Below are 20,066 nucleotides of genomic sequence, written 5' to 3'. Positions count from 1 at the left end.
TCCTCAGTAACTTCTCCCTTTTCTTTCAGCCTCATAAGGAGGCAGACAGCCTCATGACTGTCATGGCTATCTAAGAACATTCTTTAAAGGCTCTATTAAAAGTTAGTCTGGCTATCACAGTTTTTTTACCTTCCTTTGTCTGGCAACAGATTTTAATTTTATGTTTCATCAGCCTATTTTATTTCTGACAAAATATATTATAGAAAAAAAATAGACATCTGTAAAATTGTAACTGTAGTGTGTCAAAAGTTGTCTTATGAAGCAAACGAAATTTTAAAATATGTACATGTAGAGGAATTCCAAACCTCTTATAACATCATTATGTGTTAGTATATAGCATTTACCAGTATTTACATAGTTTGACAACCAAATAGCCTTTTGATCATCTCTATTCATAATTCTCTATCAATAACCAATAGATATTATAACGCTCCACTGTAAAAGAGATAACTCTTAAAGCCTACTCATTTTTAATTTAATTCCAGCCAACAAACAATCACAATGCTCTAAATGTCCTAGCACCTTTACGAGAGCTTTCTGGACATGTTTCTAGTGGCAGCACCACTATCGTGTATAATCCATGGATATATGAATGATTTAGAAATTTAATGATGTAACTCCCCAATACCTAAGAAGTTCAAAGCTTCAAAGGAAAAACAGAGATAGGTTACAGTGACAAGTAGGTGATCTTAACTATATATGCATATTCTAATGCCCTTCAAGATCAAAACATGCACAGCAGGGAGGCCAAATAGTCCCTTCTCCTGGTGTTGGGTCTACTTTCAGCCAAGCCTCAGACTATTTTATAAAAGCAGGATTAAAAATACACCCTAGAAGTGCTGAAATTACCAAAAAAAGTAAATAAAATAAATATTAAAACAGCTAGCTACACAAAAAGATGAAATAATTATTTGATACTTAGGCTTCATATACATCCAGGAGTTTTCTATCCTTTTCATAATTAATTTCGTTTTTAAAATGATCATGTAGTAAAACTAACTTCTTTACTTCTTTTCTTTGTGTGTTTGTGTGTGTATGTAATTCTAAGAATGTTAGATATATAGATTTGTATAACCCCACCACAATCAAGATAGGATGAGTTCCATCACACACAAAAAACTCATTTATCCTATCCCTTTATACCCTTGCAGTCACACTCTCTCAACAGCCAAAACAACCTTGGGTAACTACTTATCTCTTATATGGATATAGCTTTGACTTTTCAAGAATGTCATACAGATAGTCATACAGTATGTAATCTTCTTAATATGTCCTTCTTGACTGCAACATATTGTCTCTTGAGATTCATCTAAGTAGTTGCATACATCAAGATTTTTTTTTCTTTTAATTGATGAATAGTATTCCCTTGAATAAACAGACTACCTAATGGGTACATTTGAGCTGTATCTAGTTTATAGCAATTATGAATAGGACTACTGTAAACATTCACATAAAGGTTTTTGTGTGAACAGTTTTCATTCATTTCTCACAAATACAAATCCAGGAGTAGAAAGGCTGAATTATATGGTAAGTATATGTTTAACTTCGTAACAAACTGCCAAACTGACAGAATGGCTGTACCATTTGCCAGTCCCACCAGTAATATGGTCCAGTTGCTCCTCATCCTTACCAGCACTTGGCATCATGAGTATTTTTTATTTTTTTTGGCCTTTCTACTAACTGTGTAGTTACATCTCATAGTGTTTTAAATACATTGGTTAATGATGTTGAACATCTTTTCATGTGCAATTTTGACATCCTTATGCCTTCTTTGGTGAAGTATCTGCTCAAGTCTTTTGCCCATTTTTTAAAATTGGATTTCATGCTTTCTTACTACTAGTGTTTGAGAGTTTTAAATGTAGTCTTGATATAAGTCCTTTGTCAAATAAGTGATTTTCTATCATCTTCCTCCAATCTTTAAAATGTCTTTTCATTGTTTCTTTTGCAGAGTAAAAGGTTAAATTTAACTTTGATGAAGCCAATGTCAAATTTACCAATTTTTTCCTTGTATGCATCACACTTTTAAGGTCATTTCTAAAATGCCTTTGCATAGCCTAGGTTGCAGAGATTTTCTCCTATGTTTTCTTCTAAAAGTTCTGCAGTTTTATATCTTACCTTTACAGCTGATATTTGAGTTAATTTTTAATGATGTTGAGGTTGAGGTTCATTTTAGCATACAACTATCCTTCCTCCCTTACACTGCTTTTGCACCTTTGACAAAAATCAAACAAACAAAAGTAGGGGTACCTACTTTAATTTTGGACAGAGAAGACTTCAAAGCAAGAAAAGTATCAGAGATTAAGAACAGCATTACACAATGATAAAGGACTCAATTTTCCAAGAAGATACCAATACCTAAAGCACATATACCTAACAACAGAACATAAAATTATGTGAAGCAAAAACTGCTACAACAGTAAGGAGATATAGATGAAATCACTATCATAGTTGGAGATTTCAACATCCCTCTCTCAGAAATGGACAACTACAGGGGTTAGAAAATCTGTTAGGACATAGTTGAACTCAACAACACCAACAAACAGCTGGAGATAATTGGCATCTATATACTACTTCACTCAACCACATTAGAATAAATGTTATTCTCAAGCTCGCATAGACCATTCACTAAGCTAGACAACATTCTGGACCATAAACCACATCTAACAAATTTAAAATAGTGGAAATCACACAATGTCTACTCTCAGATCACAATGGAATTAGCTAGAAATCAGTAACCTGGAAAATCCCACAATGTGAATATTAAACGGTGCACTTCTAAATAACACATGGGTCAAAGAAGAAATCTCAAGAGATATTAAAAATATTTTGAATGAAATGAAAATGAAAATACAACTTATCAAAATCTGTGGAATAAAATGAAAGCAATCATTACTGGGAAATTTAGAGCATTGAATGTTGTGATATTGTGATTTATAATAAGAAATATGCATTTGTTCTTGGTCCCCATTTTTGGCAGAGCTCCCTTGAAATTTCCTAAGGGATGGCAGTAATAAAAAGTGTCTTCTGTCATGTTAATGAAGTGACTTTTGGAATTCACTTAAGGATGAGAGCTAGTTGCCAACACAGCCAACCATATAATTAGAGGGTTGGAGCTTTCAGTCCAGCCCACCTACCACCCACCTACCTCCAGGGAGAGAGGGGAGAAGGGCTGGACATTGAGTTCAATCACCAACGGTCATTGATTTAATCAGTCATGTGTATGTAATGACGCCACCATTAAAAAAAAAAAACACAGGGCTGGGAGAGCTTCCCGGTCTGTGAATATATGGAGGTACTAGAAGGGTGGCATACCTGCAAAGGGAATGGAAGCTCCATGCCCTCTCCCCATACCTTGCCCTATGCATCTATGTGGATGTTCATCTGTATCCTTCATCATCCTTTTATAATAAACTAGCAATCCAGTAAGTAAAATGTTTCCCTAAGCTCTGTGAGCCACTTTAGCAAAGTAATCGAACCCAAGGGGGTGGCGGGAACCTCTGGTTTATATCCAGTCAGTCAGAAGTACCAGTAACGACCTGGACTTGCAACTATCACCTGAAGTCCAAGGAGGAGGTTACTGGAACCTACCATCTACAGTCAGTTGTTCAGAAGCACAGGTGATAACCTGGACTTACAACTGGCATCTAAAGTGAAGAGGGCCAGTCTTGTGAGACTGAGCCCTTAACCTGTGGGATCTGATGCTATGTCAGATTTGAGTGTCAGAATTGAGTTAAACGATAGGATACCCAGCTGGTGTCACAGAGAATCTTTGGTGGTATGGGGGGAAAACCATGCCTCCACATATTGGAATTGGATGCTCAGACCTCTATAATGAAAAAAAAAAAAAAAAAAAAAAAAAAAAAAAAAATATATATATATATATATATATATAAAATCTAACAGTCATTAATCTAAATTTTCACCTCAGGAAACTAGAAAAAGAAGAGTAAATGCCATTTAAAGTAAGCAGCAAAAAGAAATAATAAGAACCAGAGTATAGATCAAAGAAACGGAAAACAGGAAATCAATAGAGAAAGTCAATGAAAACAAAAGCTGGCTCTTTAAAAAGATTAATAAAATTGATAAGCCTCTAGGCCAGATTAACAAAGAAAAAAAAGGGAGAAGATGGAAATACTAATACTAGAATTGAAAGAAGAGACATAACTACATATCCCATGGAAATTAAAAGAATAATAAAGGACACTGTGAGCAATTCTATGCCCACAGATTTGGAAACCTAGATGAAAAGAAACATTCCTTGAAAGACATAGCCTGCCAAAAGTCACACAAGAAGAAATAGACATTTTGAATATACCTACATCTATTAAAGAAATTGAATCAATAATTAATAAGCAGAAGTCACCAGGCCCAGATGGGTTCACTGGTGAATTCTACCAAACACTTAAGGAAGAAATTATACCAATTCTCTACATCTCTTTCAGAGGATAGAAGCAGAGGAACTACTTTCCTAACTCATTCTATGAAGACAGCATCACTCATACCAAAACTAGACAAAGACATAATAAGTAAAGAAGACTACAGACCAATATCTCCCATGACCAGACATGCAAAAATCCTCAACAAAACATGGGCAAATTGAATCCAAACAAGATAAAAAGAATTATACTCCACAACCAAATGGGATTTATCCAAAGTATGCAAGGCTGGCTCAAGACAGCAATAGGCTAAAAAAAGAAAAATCACTTTCACATCTACAGATGAAGAAAAAGCATTTGACACAATCTGACAGCCACTCATGATAAAAACTCTCGGGAAACTAGGAATAAACGGGAACTTTCTCAACTTGATAAAGACTATCTATAAAAAACCTACAGCTAACGTCATACTTAATGATGAAAAACTCAGTTTTCCCACTAAGATCAGATACAAAGCAAGGATGTCCCCTCTCACCACTCCTTTTCAACATGACACTCAAAGTCCTTGCTAATGTGATAAAACATATACAGATTGGGAAAGAAGACATAAAACTGTCTTTGGTTACAAACAGCATGACTGTCTACGTAGAAAATCTGAAATAACTGACAAGAAACTAATAATCTATTAGTTCATTCACTGCTGCTGGGAATGAAAATGGTACAGCCACTTTGGAAGACAGTTTGGGGGTTTCTTACAAAACTCAACATACTTTTACCATATAATCCAGCAATCATGCTACTTTGTATCTACCCAAAGGAGTTGAAAACTTATATCCACACAAAAACATGCACACAGATATTTATAGAAGCTTTATTCTTAATTGCCAAAACTTGGAAGCAACCAAGATGTCCTTCCGTAGGTGAATGGAAAAATAAACTGTGGTACATTTAGATATTAGAATATATATTATTCAGCGCTAAAAAGAAATGAGCTATCAAGCCATGAAAAGACATGGAGGCACTTTAATTGCATATTACTGAGTGAAAGGAGACAATCTGAAACAGCTGCATTCTGTATGATTTCAGCTATATGACATTCTTGAAAAGGCAAAATTATGGAGACAATAAAAAGATCAGTGGTTGCCTGGGGGCAGTGTGAAAGGGTAGAACACAAAATATATTTAGGGATGTGAACATATTTTTTATGATATTATAATGATGGATATGTGGCATTATACTTTTGTCCAAACTTATAAAAAGTATGATACCAAGAGTCAACTCTTAACTATGGACTTTAAGTGATTATGATCTATTGATTTATGTTCATCCTTGTTAAAAAAATATACGATTCTGGTGAGTGATGTTGATAATAGGGGAGGATATGTATGTGTGAAGAGGGGGAGTATATGAAAAATCTATTTATTCCTTTCCATTTTATTGCAAACCTAAAACTGCTCTAAAAAATAAAGTCTTCAACAAAAATAAAAATTAATTTAAAAATTTAAAAATAAAAAGAATGTCAAAAGTGATAGAAAATGTGCAGAAGAGAAAGTTATGAGTTTTTATTTGGAGAAGGTTGAGTTTGAGTTTGGGTATAAAAGCCTAAATAGAAGGCTGAGAGAGAAAAAGCTCTGGGTGTTGTCCATCTAGGTAGTAAGACCATAAACCCAGAAACAAAATAAAATAAAGGCCAATAAAATTATAATACTAGGAAAAAAAAATTATAATACTAGGGACTTCCCTGCCAGTCCAGTAGTTAAGACTTCGCCTTCCAATGCAGGGGTGTGGGTTCGATCCCTGGTTGGGGAGCTAAGATCCCACATGCCTCGTGGCCAAAAAACCAAAACATAAAACAGAAGCAATATTGTAGCAAATTCAATAAAGACTTTTTAAATGGTCCACATCAAAAAAAAAAAAAAATTTCAAAAAATTACCATACTAAATTAACTAGAATTTCCTGATGATGCCTTATTAATTCTTTTATTGAAGATTCCACTCACTGCACATAACGGTCATCACATTCAGGGGAGAGAAAGGGAAGAGAGCATAAGCACTTGGGGGATTTATACCCAATTCCCATCAGAAATATTCTGAGCTTCTGAGGATGAACTGTGAATATTCGGGCATATGGCAATGTCCCTCACAAATGCAAATAAAACTTATTTTAGATTTAGACTGTATGAATATCATAAAAACAAAACAAAATAAATGAAGCAATTTACCTTATTATTTTCAAAAGCAACGTAAAGACATAGAAGAGTTAAAGAAATAAATGCTATTCCATGCATAAAATAACAACACCTTCAGTTACAAAATATCATTAAAATATTTAAGGACAGAGAATGTTGATATGCAAACTAGAAGAAAATTAAGGCAACAAATTCAGTAAAGATGTGTCCATGGTTGCCCAAATTCCTGCAACTAATAATTTATAGTTACCCTTTTGCCAAAACAATGCCTTGTTTGTTTGTTTGTTTTTGGTCAAAGATAAAGCAGAAGCCTTCCTTTATGGCAGGGAAAATACACAGAGCAAAATTATGTGTTGAAAATTGAAACAGCACAAACTAATATAGCATTAAAAACAGATTTCACTAAATTTAAAGGAAACTTTTTATGGAGGAATTATTGTAGAAAAGCAATCACTTATTATGAAAAACACTTTAAAATGGACTATAAAAAAATACCTTATTTGGAAAGTCAATGAATCAGAAGTCATAAGTCTACAAGAAACAAAATGTCCTTTCTTGTTGACAGTTGACAAACTCATTAAATTGTTAGATGTACCATAAACTTTATTATCAGATATCTTCTGTAAAGGATCCATGGAGTAAAAAGAACTTGGCTGACAAAGAAGAGAAAGCTATTTGAACACTACACTATAATTTCCCTATGTTTCAGGCAGAATAGTGTATTTTAATTTTTACTTATGGATTTATTTGCACAGTGAATTCAATATACATTCAATTTTACTCTAGTTAAATCTCACTAAAAAAATTATTATTTGGTTTTCCTCCTTTAATATAAGTAGTGGTATACATATGTCAAATATACTTTCTGTGTCTGTTTCACTTCAAAGAATACTTTCATTACTAATTCTGTAAACTTAAAAAAAAAAAAGGCAAAATAGTAAATATGCCTATAAAGAAGTGACAGATGTACGTTTTCCTGAAAAACATAGAAAATAAGGAGAACATAATTCTATATATATACATTTTTAAATGTTTAAATACTTCTGGAAACCAAACTAATAATAATTATATTCTACATATACAAACAACAACCTCCACAAGGGAGACAATCATTACAAACAAGTACTAATTTCACTTCTTTAGCCTACAAAAAGCAGTCACATTTCATTTTTTATGTCAGTTCGGTGAAAATATGTAGAAATTTTTGACATTAGCTGTGTAATAGTCACTTTTCCCTGAACTAAAAATCAGAAAACACAGACAAAGGATTTTATGCCACCTTGAAGTGTAAGGGGAAATTTGGGTTGTTAGACACTGAAATGCTGGAATTTCCGGGTAATTGTGTTGGTTTACAAATGACAGTGGTGCTAACCAGGACTTTATAATGAAAATTTAATTATTAAAGGGGCTATAAAATTCAAGATAATTACTGGAATAACTTTGGCTAGCAAGATAGCTTTTAGGAAAAAATCTGGATTTAAGCCCACAAAACAAACTAATTAATGAGTCATAATGTTCACATTACAAGAGGATTCTTAATTATAGGATCATTGACATAAATGTTTTATGGGATTTTCTAAATTTCGTATAGCTTACATTCCATCAAGCAGTCTATCAAACAACCTGTATTATAACTAGAAACAAAAAGAACACTTTCCTGAGAAAAATATTTATGCAATTACAAGAATTAATTTAAATGATCACTTGTGGTTGAGTTTTAATTTATCAAATTTATCAGAGTTAAAACAGCATTAAAAACACATTTTAATAATACAAAATTGCATCACATCAATGGACAATCTAATATTTACTGAGGAAATAAAGAAAACTCATTAAGTGCCTACTATGTACCAGACACTCGCTGTGATACACAGTTTATATATTCTATCTTATTTTAATTCATACTACTATCAGATAAAGTTGGCATTACAGTATTAAAATCATTCCATAGCTTGCAAAGGTGATTCTCAGAGTTAATCATGGTAGTTCAGAGCGAGAGCTCTGGAATCAGGCTCTCAGAACTAGAATTCTGGTCCTAATCTACCACTTAAATCTCTGTGACCTTCAACAAGGTACTCAATTTTTATCTCTCTGATCAGCAGAACAGGATAAAATGAGGTAATACAATTACAAACAGCTACTGGCACACAGTAAGTACTCAGTAAATGCCTTGTGCTACTACTACATACGCTCAGATAGCCCCGTCACCTAAGAACAGAGAGTACATAATAGGACACTAGGTTGAGCCTTAGTCTCACACCAACAGAAGGCTTGAGAACTACTCTCTTAGTGTATTTTTAATCCTTTGATATATAAAAACCTATTTATACCTTGTGCCAGAAAACATATTTTTTCAAAGCACATTCTTCCTAAGTCAAACAAATGAGGAAGATTTGTTTTGCTTTCTATGATCTATAGAATTTAGAAACACATACTCAAACAAAAGGGGTTTTGGGGCCAAGTCAGAGAAAGACAGGACATTTACAGACAATATATATGATCATCCAAACCAAAGGAAAATGAAATTTCTAATTCAATGAGTCATTCCTAAACACAAAATGCAAAAGCTATGATTATTTCAAGATTGGAGTTATACTTCTTGAAATCATTTATTAAACATTTGTTCATATTTATACATTAAATAAATATTTACTAAATGTCTAGTGAAAGGTAATTTGTTTAATTATTGCTCTCAATGATCGCTGGACAGAATGGGATCGATCGACCAGTCCAATATAAAATAGTATTAATCCCTGAGGAATGACAAAACTTGCAAATAGCTTTCATCATTTGGCAGAATTACTCAAGATGATCATGGTGCTTGAGAATCATTATGAATAGTCTGAAATCACTACAACAACTACATACTGGCATTATTTACTTATTCAAAACAAAATTACATTAAAAATACTGTATGTGTTGCCACAAGCTATTTAACTCAATTCAGTAACATTTATTCCTTTTGTGGTTCATTTTTTGTTTCTTTTGTTTCACAAAGGCTAAACTACATGTTAAAAGAAAAAACAATAAAAAGTGTTATTCCTGGAGATTTAAATACTAATGGGGTACCTACAAAATCCAAAAACCAGCTAAAGAAAAATCATCTTAAACCCTTGAAAGCTTTTTTAACTTGGTACTGACTTCAAAACTTGAGTTAATACATTCCTCAATTTTAAACCATTATATCTAGAAAATAGATGGTTCACAATCAGTTTTCATCACTACAACTGAAATTCAAAATATAAGTCCTACTTCATCACTTAAATAACTAATTCTCCATTATAAATAACATTATTGGTAGAACATTTCAAATATAAAGTAACACGGCCCCTATTATAACAATCAGTCTCTATGATTGATGATATATATTTTAAAATATAAATCTGTACTATTAGAGATAATCTAGATTACCTAACCCATTGTCATCATAATAACAAAACCAGCATGTATGTCAATGTACATATTTTGTTGCATTTAATTTAAAAAATCCAGTGAGCTATTATTATCCTCTATATATATAATATTCTATATTATTCTATTATAATGGTAGAAACTGAAACACAAAATAGTTAATAACACTTAAAGTTGTATAAATAATAAATAGTAAACGAGGGATTTGAAGCCAAGTCTGTCTGACTTGAAAGTCCACACATATAACAACTATAACATGTAGCTTTCATGATAAAACAAAGCCACAAAATTTCTCCTGCACAAATAAAGCCTATTTTTAAAGGCTCCAGAAAATAAGATTATTCCTTCAATAAATTATTTTAATATTACGCTCCCTATATACAGTAAAACTCATCAATGATTAGAACAATAATAAAGTAGTGCCAACAGAGGTGAGGCTTATATAAACAATAAAAAGTTTCATAAACAGGGACTACTGAGTGGAGGAAAGTGCATGGAAACTAAGACGCTTTAGCTTGAAACACAAAGGCAAAGAATCAACTTATTTTAGAGTTTAGCTCAATTCCTCCAAAAAGTAATCAAGAATTAGATAATATTGCAATTTGGGGCATGTATTTATTATACAAAAAGATTTTCCAGAAAAGGTACATAAAATTTTGTCCAAGATTTTTAAAGTTCAAATATTCTCATTCATCTAGAAGAGTTTAAAACTAACTAAAAATAAGATAACATATCATATTTTAAGTTCTCATTCATATATATGAATTTAAGATTTATTATTTAAGATTATTTAAGATATAGCCAGAAAATAAGAAATTCTATCAACCATTGCCCTAAAGCTAAGAATTTATGTTCTTCAAGTAGAGGGGGACGTCCCATTTAAAAATCTGCCTTTAACATTTTAAAAACTGAGACAGTATCACCACCAAAATGGTGCCCCTCAAAACTAAATAAATATAACAAGAGATTGAATTACTAATACACACAATTGTCCACTAAAGAGCCAACCTCAGACATCAAGGGCTTTGAAACAATTAATGAAAAAGTATTAGATAAGAATTCAAAGAAGCACATAAGTGAATCACAGGGTAGGGTTGAAATTGTGTATGTATTATTACTGAAAAGGAAAGTGGTACATTTCTTATTATATGTTTTCTATTGGCCATAAACTAAGAACACATATATCACTGAAAAAGTTAGTTAGTTATTACATGGAAAAATTAACATGAATGACATAAAAGAACTAAAAACAAACAAACCAAAATCAAAATCAGAAAGCTGATCCCTTCCACTGCCTTTTATCTCCATGATGAAATAAATACAATTTAAATATCAAAATATAATATAAACACTAAAATGAGTTTTAAAGACAGGCAATGAAAAATAACCACGTGCCTTGGATGAATGGACCAGATAACGTGTTAAATATGGTTTTAGCACTAAGATTTTATAATAACTACTCATGATGATATAAATTATTATAATCATTTTAGTTATAGCATCTCAAACTGCATAATCTTTCTAATTTTTCTACCCAAAGCAGAACATTATACTTCAGGTTAAAATAATTATGGACTTAATTCATATGAAATATTTAAATTACACATGGAGTTTTCTAATTGCTACTTCATCTCTAACTTCTTTTCACAGCACTTACTAGGTTTTAAATTACGGATCATAATGTGTACTAGTTCACTTAGATGACAAAGAGCAAAACATTTTGAATTTAAATTAGGACTGGAATTTAAAAGTTTCACTTTTCCACTAAGCTGATCTGCCTCCCAATAAAAGTACGTAAGACCTTATAATAAAGTAATATCTCAGCAGGACATGGCCTCAAGATTCCTTTTCACTTCAAAACTCCAACCTCTACGTTATCTTGATATAAAAGAAGCATGACCCATGGATGGTAGCTGACTATTGTAAAGGTACAGGTCACATTTACATTTAGATTTATACTTTACATAAAGATGGTCCCAACACAGGGATAATATTATTAGCAACACTAAGACAGAATTTTGTTAATAGTTAATTTAAATAATTAATAGGAGAAAATCATAGGTAACACTTCAATGGACTTTAAATTTTTCCCATCTTAGTTTCATTCACTAGTTTTTCTACGAATTCAAAATTGGATGATCGATAAATAATCTCATGTATATGTGTACATACTAATGAAGCATTCCTATATTAGTATTTAGTAAACTAAATTAATGTTTACCTATATAACTTTCCCTTTAAATTCTCTAAACATAGCAATATACACAAATAGCTATTAAAATTCAGATTTAACTTATGACATATATGATTCTAAGATATAAGATTAAATCAGAGTTTGATACATGAGGTATTTTTTAATTTAAAAAAAGAGAAGCTATAAAATTTGCACATGATATCAATCTAATTAGAAGATTCTGAATACATAAAACATGGATATGCCACTGGTTAGATTTAGGTTATCAAACATGATCTATATATAAGAAGAAGCTAATATCACTTAATATTGTGCTACTCTTATGGCACTAGCATTATAGAATAATACCAATATTTAAGATATAAATTATGTGTTATTAAATACTATTCTTGAGAATTAACTTTACCCTAGTAATTTTATTTAATCTGACAGGATTTCACGGACAATCCAAACAATGGGCATTTGCAAAGGGTAAGGTCAGGACTAACACTTTTCCTCAACTTCATATTATAATCACTATGCTACACCTAGCAAGAATTCTTCATTTATTATCAAGGAAGTCACTCCTTTGTGGTTATAAAAATCTAAGTGTCAGGCTTTTTTACATTGTGGAAATATATATCTGCCTTAATCCTAAAGAAACTTTTATTAGCACCTCAAGGATAAAAACCAGTATTATAATACATTTACACAGCACCAAGTGCACCATGCATAATCTAAGCGAGGAAAAAATGGCATAACTTATATATTCAAAGAAAACTTACCAGACAGTTGTTTCCACTTGACTGTCATTGAGCTGCCGGTTGTCCAGTTGTGCAAAAAGTGGGAAAAGCACTTGAATCCCTCCAATTGAATGAATTGCACTATGAATTGAATGTGTAACTATAGCTTTTACATCCTATGTTCAAAAACAAAAATGTTTATTACATTTTCTGAAGCATAATGTTATCAATATTTGCTTGTTCCAAACAACTTTGTAAGAAAATTAAATAAAATAGATATTTTAAAATCTATTTTTAAAATTTAAAAATCAAAATTATATAATTTTGATACACATATAAAATAAAAGTTTGAAATATCTTTGCTAATCACTTAAATTTGAAAACTTAAGTTGAGAGATTTTTACAAAGAAAATATGAAGTTCTAAATCAAAATATATTTTAGAATAAGAGACTCATAATGGATGTAAAGACACTCAGGCAATTTTTTTTTTTTTTAACCCCACATTTGTTATTTATTTTTGTCTGTGTTGGGTCTTCGTTTCTGTGCGAGGGCTTTCCCTAGTTGTGGCAAGCGGGGGCCACTCTTCATTCCGGTGGGCGGGCCTCTCACTATCGCGGCCTCTCTTGTTGCGTAGCACAGGCTCCAGACGCGCAGGCTCAGTAGGTGTGGCTCACGGGCCTAGCTGCTCCGCGGCATGTGGGATCTTCCCAGACCAGGGCTCGAACCCGTGTGCCCTGCATTAGCAGGCAGATTCTCAACGACTGCGCCACCAGGGAAGCCCTCAGGCAATTTTTATGTTGGGGAGTTACACATTCTTAAAGCAAAGTATTTTTTAATATCTGCAATTATCTATTTAGCTAATTCACTGATTTTATTTCAAAGGATATAGAACATATAACAGAAAAGACAGATTTTCTACTAAGGAGACAAGTCCAAGGTAAAATATATTGCCAAAAAAAAGTAGAAGGCAAAAACATCATTCAAAGAACTAGAAAACCAAAAAAGAAAAACAAAGAGCAACTGGAGATTTCTAGATGAGCAATGTTTAATATGTAAAATAAAGACACAGTGCTGATGAGAACATGAAGACTAAGCTACTATTCACCCACCTGGAGCATTAGAGCATGTGGGGAATGCACAAAAATCGATGCATTTTCCTTTGGTGATGATTCCAGGCACAGTTGAGCATCCGTGGCCTTAGCGTTATATGTAAATGCGATACTACTTGCAAGTTTCCCATCATACAGAACCTGTTTATGATGTTCTGCCAAATGAATATCACTCTCAGATTTAAACTTGAAGGTGCTCTGAAAAAACAAAACTAAATTAAACACTCTTTAAATGCAACATAATAGAACTCTCAAGTTTTAAAGACGAGAAACATTTTAAACATTTAAAGAAGAGAAACATAATAAACAATTTGTTGTGACCCTTCCATGTGTCAGGCACTAGTCACTGGTATTACTTTGTTATTCTCACTTCAGTTCTATGAGTTAAATTTTATTATGCTAATAAACATGCTCAGATCTTCATATTCTCATTTTATTAAGTGTTTTTGTGTGTGTGTGGAACGTTTTTATCTTATTTATTTTTTATAACATCTTTATTGGAGTATAATTGCTTTACAATGGTGTTAGTTTCTGCTATATAACAAAGTGAATCAGCTATACATATACATATATCCCCATATCTCCTCCCTCTTGCGTCTCCCTCCCACCCACCCTTCCTCCCTATTCCACCCCTCTAGGTGGTCACAAAGCATGAGTTGATCTTTATTAAGTTTTTGATTATTTATAAAATAATTTTATTAGAATATTATAAAGCCAGATGATATTAAATGTAAATAGGATTTTACTTTAATAATTCATAACATAATTTTGCTTGTTAACAGTTTCAAAAGTATTTATAGAAGTAAGTAGTGGCTGGCACATGAATTACTAATATAGAAATGGCTATAATGGTTATCATTTGAGACTAAAAAAAACGTTTATTCACAAAAATATGTCTTTACTATAAAAAGTTTATCAAGATAGTGAATATCAATGCTACTCCACAAAAAAATCACGATGGCCATGTTAAACCCCTAAAGAATAGATGACAATTACAACAGGAAATGCAAACAAAAAATTCTTTTAAAAAATATTTTAATGAAATTATGAGTTAACTATATTAGGTAATAATACTGCAATATAAAATCCATCTGACTGCCTTCTTCACTGGTTGCCTTAGTACTGTAAAATAAATATTTTAATATGTATTTCAGTAAAATCATAAATGCTCAAAATGTTCAAAATTTGGGTTTTTTTGGATGCTAATTTTTTACAATTTTTACTGGAGTATATTTGATTTAAAATGTTGTGTTAGTTTATGCTGTACAGCAAAGTGAATCAGTTATACATATACCTACATCCGCTCTTTTGTAGATTCTTTTCTCATATAGGTCATTGCAGTAAGTCCCCTACATATGAACCTTCAAGTTGTGAGCTTTCAAAGATATGAACTGTGTTCGCATGTCCAATCACGTAAGTTAATTCACGTGTCTGGCGTACATTGTCATGTGGGTGCATCCGCTACAAGTGGTTGTGCTTTTGTGTACTTTACTGTACAGTACCATATAGAGTACAGTAGTACAGTATGTTTATTTCAAGCCCAGGATGTCCGGAAGCAAACATCTATTGTTGACTATCCTTCAGCTCTACCATCTCCCTCCTCCAGTCAGTAACTCTTCTTGCCCGTTCACTCAATGCCAGCCCCTGTATGTCTGCTGTTGTACTGTACTACTATACTTTTCAAGGTACTGTACTTTAAGATTAAAAATGGTTTCTTTATTTTTTGTGTTTGTTTGTTTTTTAATGTATTATTTGTGTGAAAAGTATTATAAACCTATTCCAGTACAGTACTATATAAACGACTGTGTAAGCTGGGCAACTAGGCTAACTTTGTTGGACTTAACGAACAAATCAGACTTACAAAAGAGCTCTCAGAACGGAACTCATTCGTATGTATGGGACTTACTACAGAGTAATGAGAAGAGTTCCCTGAGCTATACTACTGTAGGTCCTTATTAGTTCTCTATTTTATATATAGTAGTGTGTATATGTCAGTCCCAACATTTGTTTCTAACTCAATCTTTTAAAAGTAAAATTTCACAAATACGTTAGAATTTTGACTTATTTCATGAGCCAATGATCAAAAGCACAATTAATTATTTTAGAGGAGTAAAACAAATGAGCTAATTTATAGAAATAAAATTATTTAGCTGAGGGAATTTGGGGGAAGAGTATACAGAACATTGAGACACAGGGGAAGCTGACCAAATAATGAAAGACTACAGGAGTTGGATAACCCAAAAGCAAATTGTAGTACAATCAAGTAGAGAAGTGATGCCTCCTTATGTTGATGATATTTTACTAAGAAAAGCAATGTGTAAATGATGGGAATAGCAACTGGAAAAAGAGCAACATATGTTCTAGCTTAGTAGAGCTACCTTAAACTAAGGATTTTTTTAAAAATTTGACATCAAAAGCAAAGGCAACAAAAGCAAAAATTAACAAGTGGGACTATATCAAACTACAAAGCTTCTGCACAGCAACAAAGGAAACCATCAACAAAATGAAAAGGAAGCCTACCAACTAGGAGAGAGTATTTGCAAATCATGTATCTGATAAGGGGTTAATATATAAAATATAAAAAGAACTCATATAACTTAACAGCAAAGAAACAATTCATTTAAGAAATGGGCAGAAGATGTGAACAGACATTTTTCTGAAAAAGACATAAGACACAGATGGCCCATTTGTCAGAGATGACAAATGTTGGTGAGGATGTACAGAAAAGCAGAGAATGGCAAGGATGTCCAGGGATAAATGAATGAACAAAGAAAAAGTGGTATATATGTACATTGAAATGTTATTCAGCCATAAAAAAAAGAATGATAGCTTGCCATTTACAACAACATGCAGGGACCTTAAGGGCATTATGCAAAGTGAAATAAGTCAGACAGAAAAAGACAAATATCGTATAATCCCACTTGTGTGTGGAACCTAAAAAAAATAATAATAATAAAACAACAAACTCATAGATACACAGAACAGATAGGTGGTTGCCAGAGACAAGGAGGAGGGGGGTGGAAAAATGGATGAAGGGGGTCAAAAGGTACAAACTTCCAGTTATAAAATGAGTAAATCATGGGAATGTAATACACAGCATGGCGACTATAGTTAACAATACTGTATGATATATTTGAAAGCTGCTAAAAGAATAGATTTTAAAAGGTCTCATTACAAGAAAAAAATTTTGTAACTATGTATGGTGATGAATGTTAACTAGACTTATTGTGGTGATCATGTTGCAATATATTCAAATATCCAATCATCATGTTGTACACCTGAAACTAATATAATGTTACACATCAATTATATCTTAATTTTTAAAAGTCAAAAAAGTAAAAAGAAAAAAGGAAGTTCTGTAGAGAAATTTATATAGCAAACTAAAGATGAGATCATGAGTAGAAGAATTAAGATTACACAAAAAGGTTTGAACTGGGTGTGCATACTTCAGATATCTTGATTATCATCCGTAACTGTTGCTTTTCCAATTGTTTTGTTGTAGATAGGGCCCGTGGGAAAAATCTAAAGGCTTCACCAGAAATATTGTTCATTATGAAGCATAAGTCAATATAAGGTAGGTCTATCCTAACACTATCCCCAAGTATCTTATAAAACATTTTACTCATGAAGCATGTATCCAACGATCAGATTATTCTGATGCTCCAGTTTTTGGTTTTTTTTGTTTTGTTTTGTTTATTTTAGGGCCACTTTCTAGAGGAGATTTTGCTTCCTAATTACAGACTTTGCTTATTGGTAATTTTTAAAAATAAAATGTGGGCATTTCTGATAAATTTATACAAAAACTCTTTTTCAATTAGTAAATCAAATATAAATAGCCCCATTAGATGATTTTATGCTGGTGTAATAAGAATCCTTCAAATACAGTATTGCTAATAGGATGATTTTTTTCAGCTGTAACAGATATTCATTCTTCGAACATGAATTCATATTAATAATGTTTACTCACAAATTTTTGCCCCAACAGTGAAATGCATGAAATAGTGAATCTAAGCAACATGCCACAGTATTCACTAATAATGAAGCATTTTAAATTTAAAAATGTATCCTAAAATATAAGCGACACCAGCAAAAACATGGCAAATTAGATTACTTGCTTGCTTAAAATATGCTAAGATTACAGTCCTCCATATTAATTTAAAACATAAAATGTAATGTTAACTCTCCTTTTATGAGCTTTCAAAATAAATCTATATTTTAAGAATTTATTTTCCTAAATAAAATTCTATGCTTATGGCAGCAGTCCCCAATCTTTTTAGCACTAGGGACCGGTTTCATGGAAGACAATTTTTCCATGGACCAGGGGTCGGGGAATGGTTTCAGGATGATTCAACTGCATTACATTTATTGTGCACTTTATTTCTATTATTACTACATTGTAATATATAATGAAATAATTATACAACTCACCATAATGCAGAATGAGTGGGAGCCCTGCGCTTGTTTTCACTTGCCATTCACTGATAGGGTTTTGATTTGAGTCTGCAAGCAATTGTTTATTATGATCTCTGTGCAGTCAAACCTCTCTGCTAATGATAATCTGTATTTGCAGCCAATCCCCAGCGCTAGCATCCCTGCCTCAGCTCCACCTCAGATCATCAGGCATTAGATTCTCATAAGGAGCACGAACCTAGATCCCTTGCATGCGCAGTTCACAGTAGGGTTCTTGCTCCTATGAGAATCTAATGCCGCCACTGATCTGACAGGAGGCGGAGCTCAGGCGGTAATGTGAGTGATGGGCAGCGGCTGTAAATACAGATAAACCTTCACTCACTAACCCGCCGCTCACCTCCTGCTGTGCGGCCGCGTTCCTAACAGGCCACAGACGGCTACCGGTCTGTGACCCAGGGGTTGGGGACCCCTGGCTTATGGAACAAAAAATAATTATTAGTATTAGTATCAAAATGTCTAGGAAATAGAAATTAAAAGTATAAATAAATGTATTTCAGAATTTCTCTAAAAAGGAAGCATGTAAAAACGTTAAATATGTTATATAAGCCTCAAATTGTCTGTTAACATGTCGAAGTGAGAGGGCATCAAATAACATGACTTCCTAATTCTGATGAGCTGTCATATTTACTGTTTTTAACAGAGAGATATAAGCATCCGACCCTTTGGAGAAGGATGCAGGTAAATAACACAGATAGTAAAACAAACTTTACAAAAAAGTAGATGAAAATTGTTTTTAGACCACACACACTGTTATATCTAAAATTTTGAAGAAGTTAAACCTGAAATTCTTTTAAAAGATTTAGATACCCCAAAGTCTCTGCTTGTGACCAGAATTCATGCTGAAGGCAACCGTATTTAATTGATGCCTACCATTAGACAATTTTCACAGTTCACCATGCTATACCACCTAAAATTTCCAGTGGAGCTTCAAGAGCAGCTTACAAATTTCAAATTGACTCTAACCTATTGTTATATATTGCTAAACTTCTGACATTTTATTATTCTACCTGTTAAACAGCCCATCATGGGTAAAGACTGGCATAGCCGTCTTTGTTTTCTTTGAAAGCTCAATCAAGAGTTGATGAGTGAGTTATTGCATCCACTATGGAAACAAGTATGGAGGTTCCTCAAAAAATTAAAAACAAAACTTCCATATGATCCAGCAATTCCACTTCTGGATATTTATCTGAAGAAAACAAGAACACTAACTCAAAAAGATATATGCACCCCCATGTTCACTGCAAAGTTATTTACAATAGCCAAGACATGGAAGCAAACTAAGTAGCCATTGATGGATGAATGAAGAAAAGATGGTATTAAGTATTCAGCTATAAAAAAAGAAGGACATCTTGAAATTTGAAACAACATGGATGGACCTTGAGGGCATTATGCCAAGTGAAATAAGTCAGAGAAGGACAAACATCACCTATCTGTGGAATCTAAAAATCAAGCTCTAGATAACAGAGAACAGACTGGTGATTGCCAGAGGCAAGGGGGGAGGGGGTGGGAAAAATGGGTGAAGGTGGTCAAAAAGTACAAACTTCTAGTTATAAGATGAATAAATGCTGGGTATATAATGCACAGCATGTTGATT

General features: G+C 32.8%; 1 protein-coding gene across 8 annotated transcripts in view; it reads right to left on the bottom strand.

Annotated features, from left to right (window-relative positions):
• NBEA (neurobeachin) overlaps positions 1-20,066 on the bottom strand; it is a 608,086-nt gene that overhangs the window by 487,025 nt on the left and 100,995 nt on the right. For 7 of the 8 annotated variants that reach the window (XM_082365247.1, XM_082365248.1, XM_082365251.1 and 4 more), the window contains exons 9-10: positions 14,003-14,200; positions 12,935-13,068 (exon numbers count right to left, since the gene is read on the bottom strand). In XM_082365247.1, the coding sequence (XP_082221373.1) occupies positions 12,935-13,068; positions 14,003-14,200 (332 nt within the window). Of the gene's footprint in view, positions 1-7,060; positions 10,747-12,934; positions 13,069-14,002; positions 14,201-20,066 lie in introns of those variants that run through there. The other variant, XM_082365254.1, reaches the window with a different exon arrangement.

The sequence above is a fragment of the Balaenoptera borealis genome, assembly GCF_965194805.1.
Source record: "Balaenoptera borealis genome assembly, chromosome: 18".
Lineage (NCBI taxonomy): Eukaryota > Metazoa > Chordata > Mammalia > Artiodactyla > Balaenopteridae > Balaenoptera > Balaenoptera borealis.
Note: the sequence above shows the minus strand (reverse complement) of the source record. Positions and strands in the feature narration are given on the sequence as shown.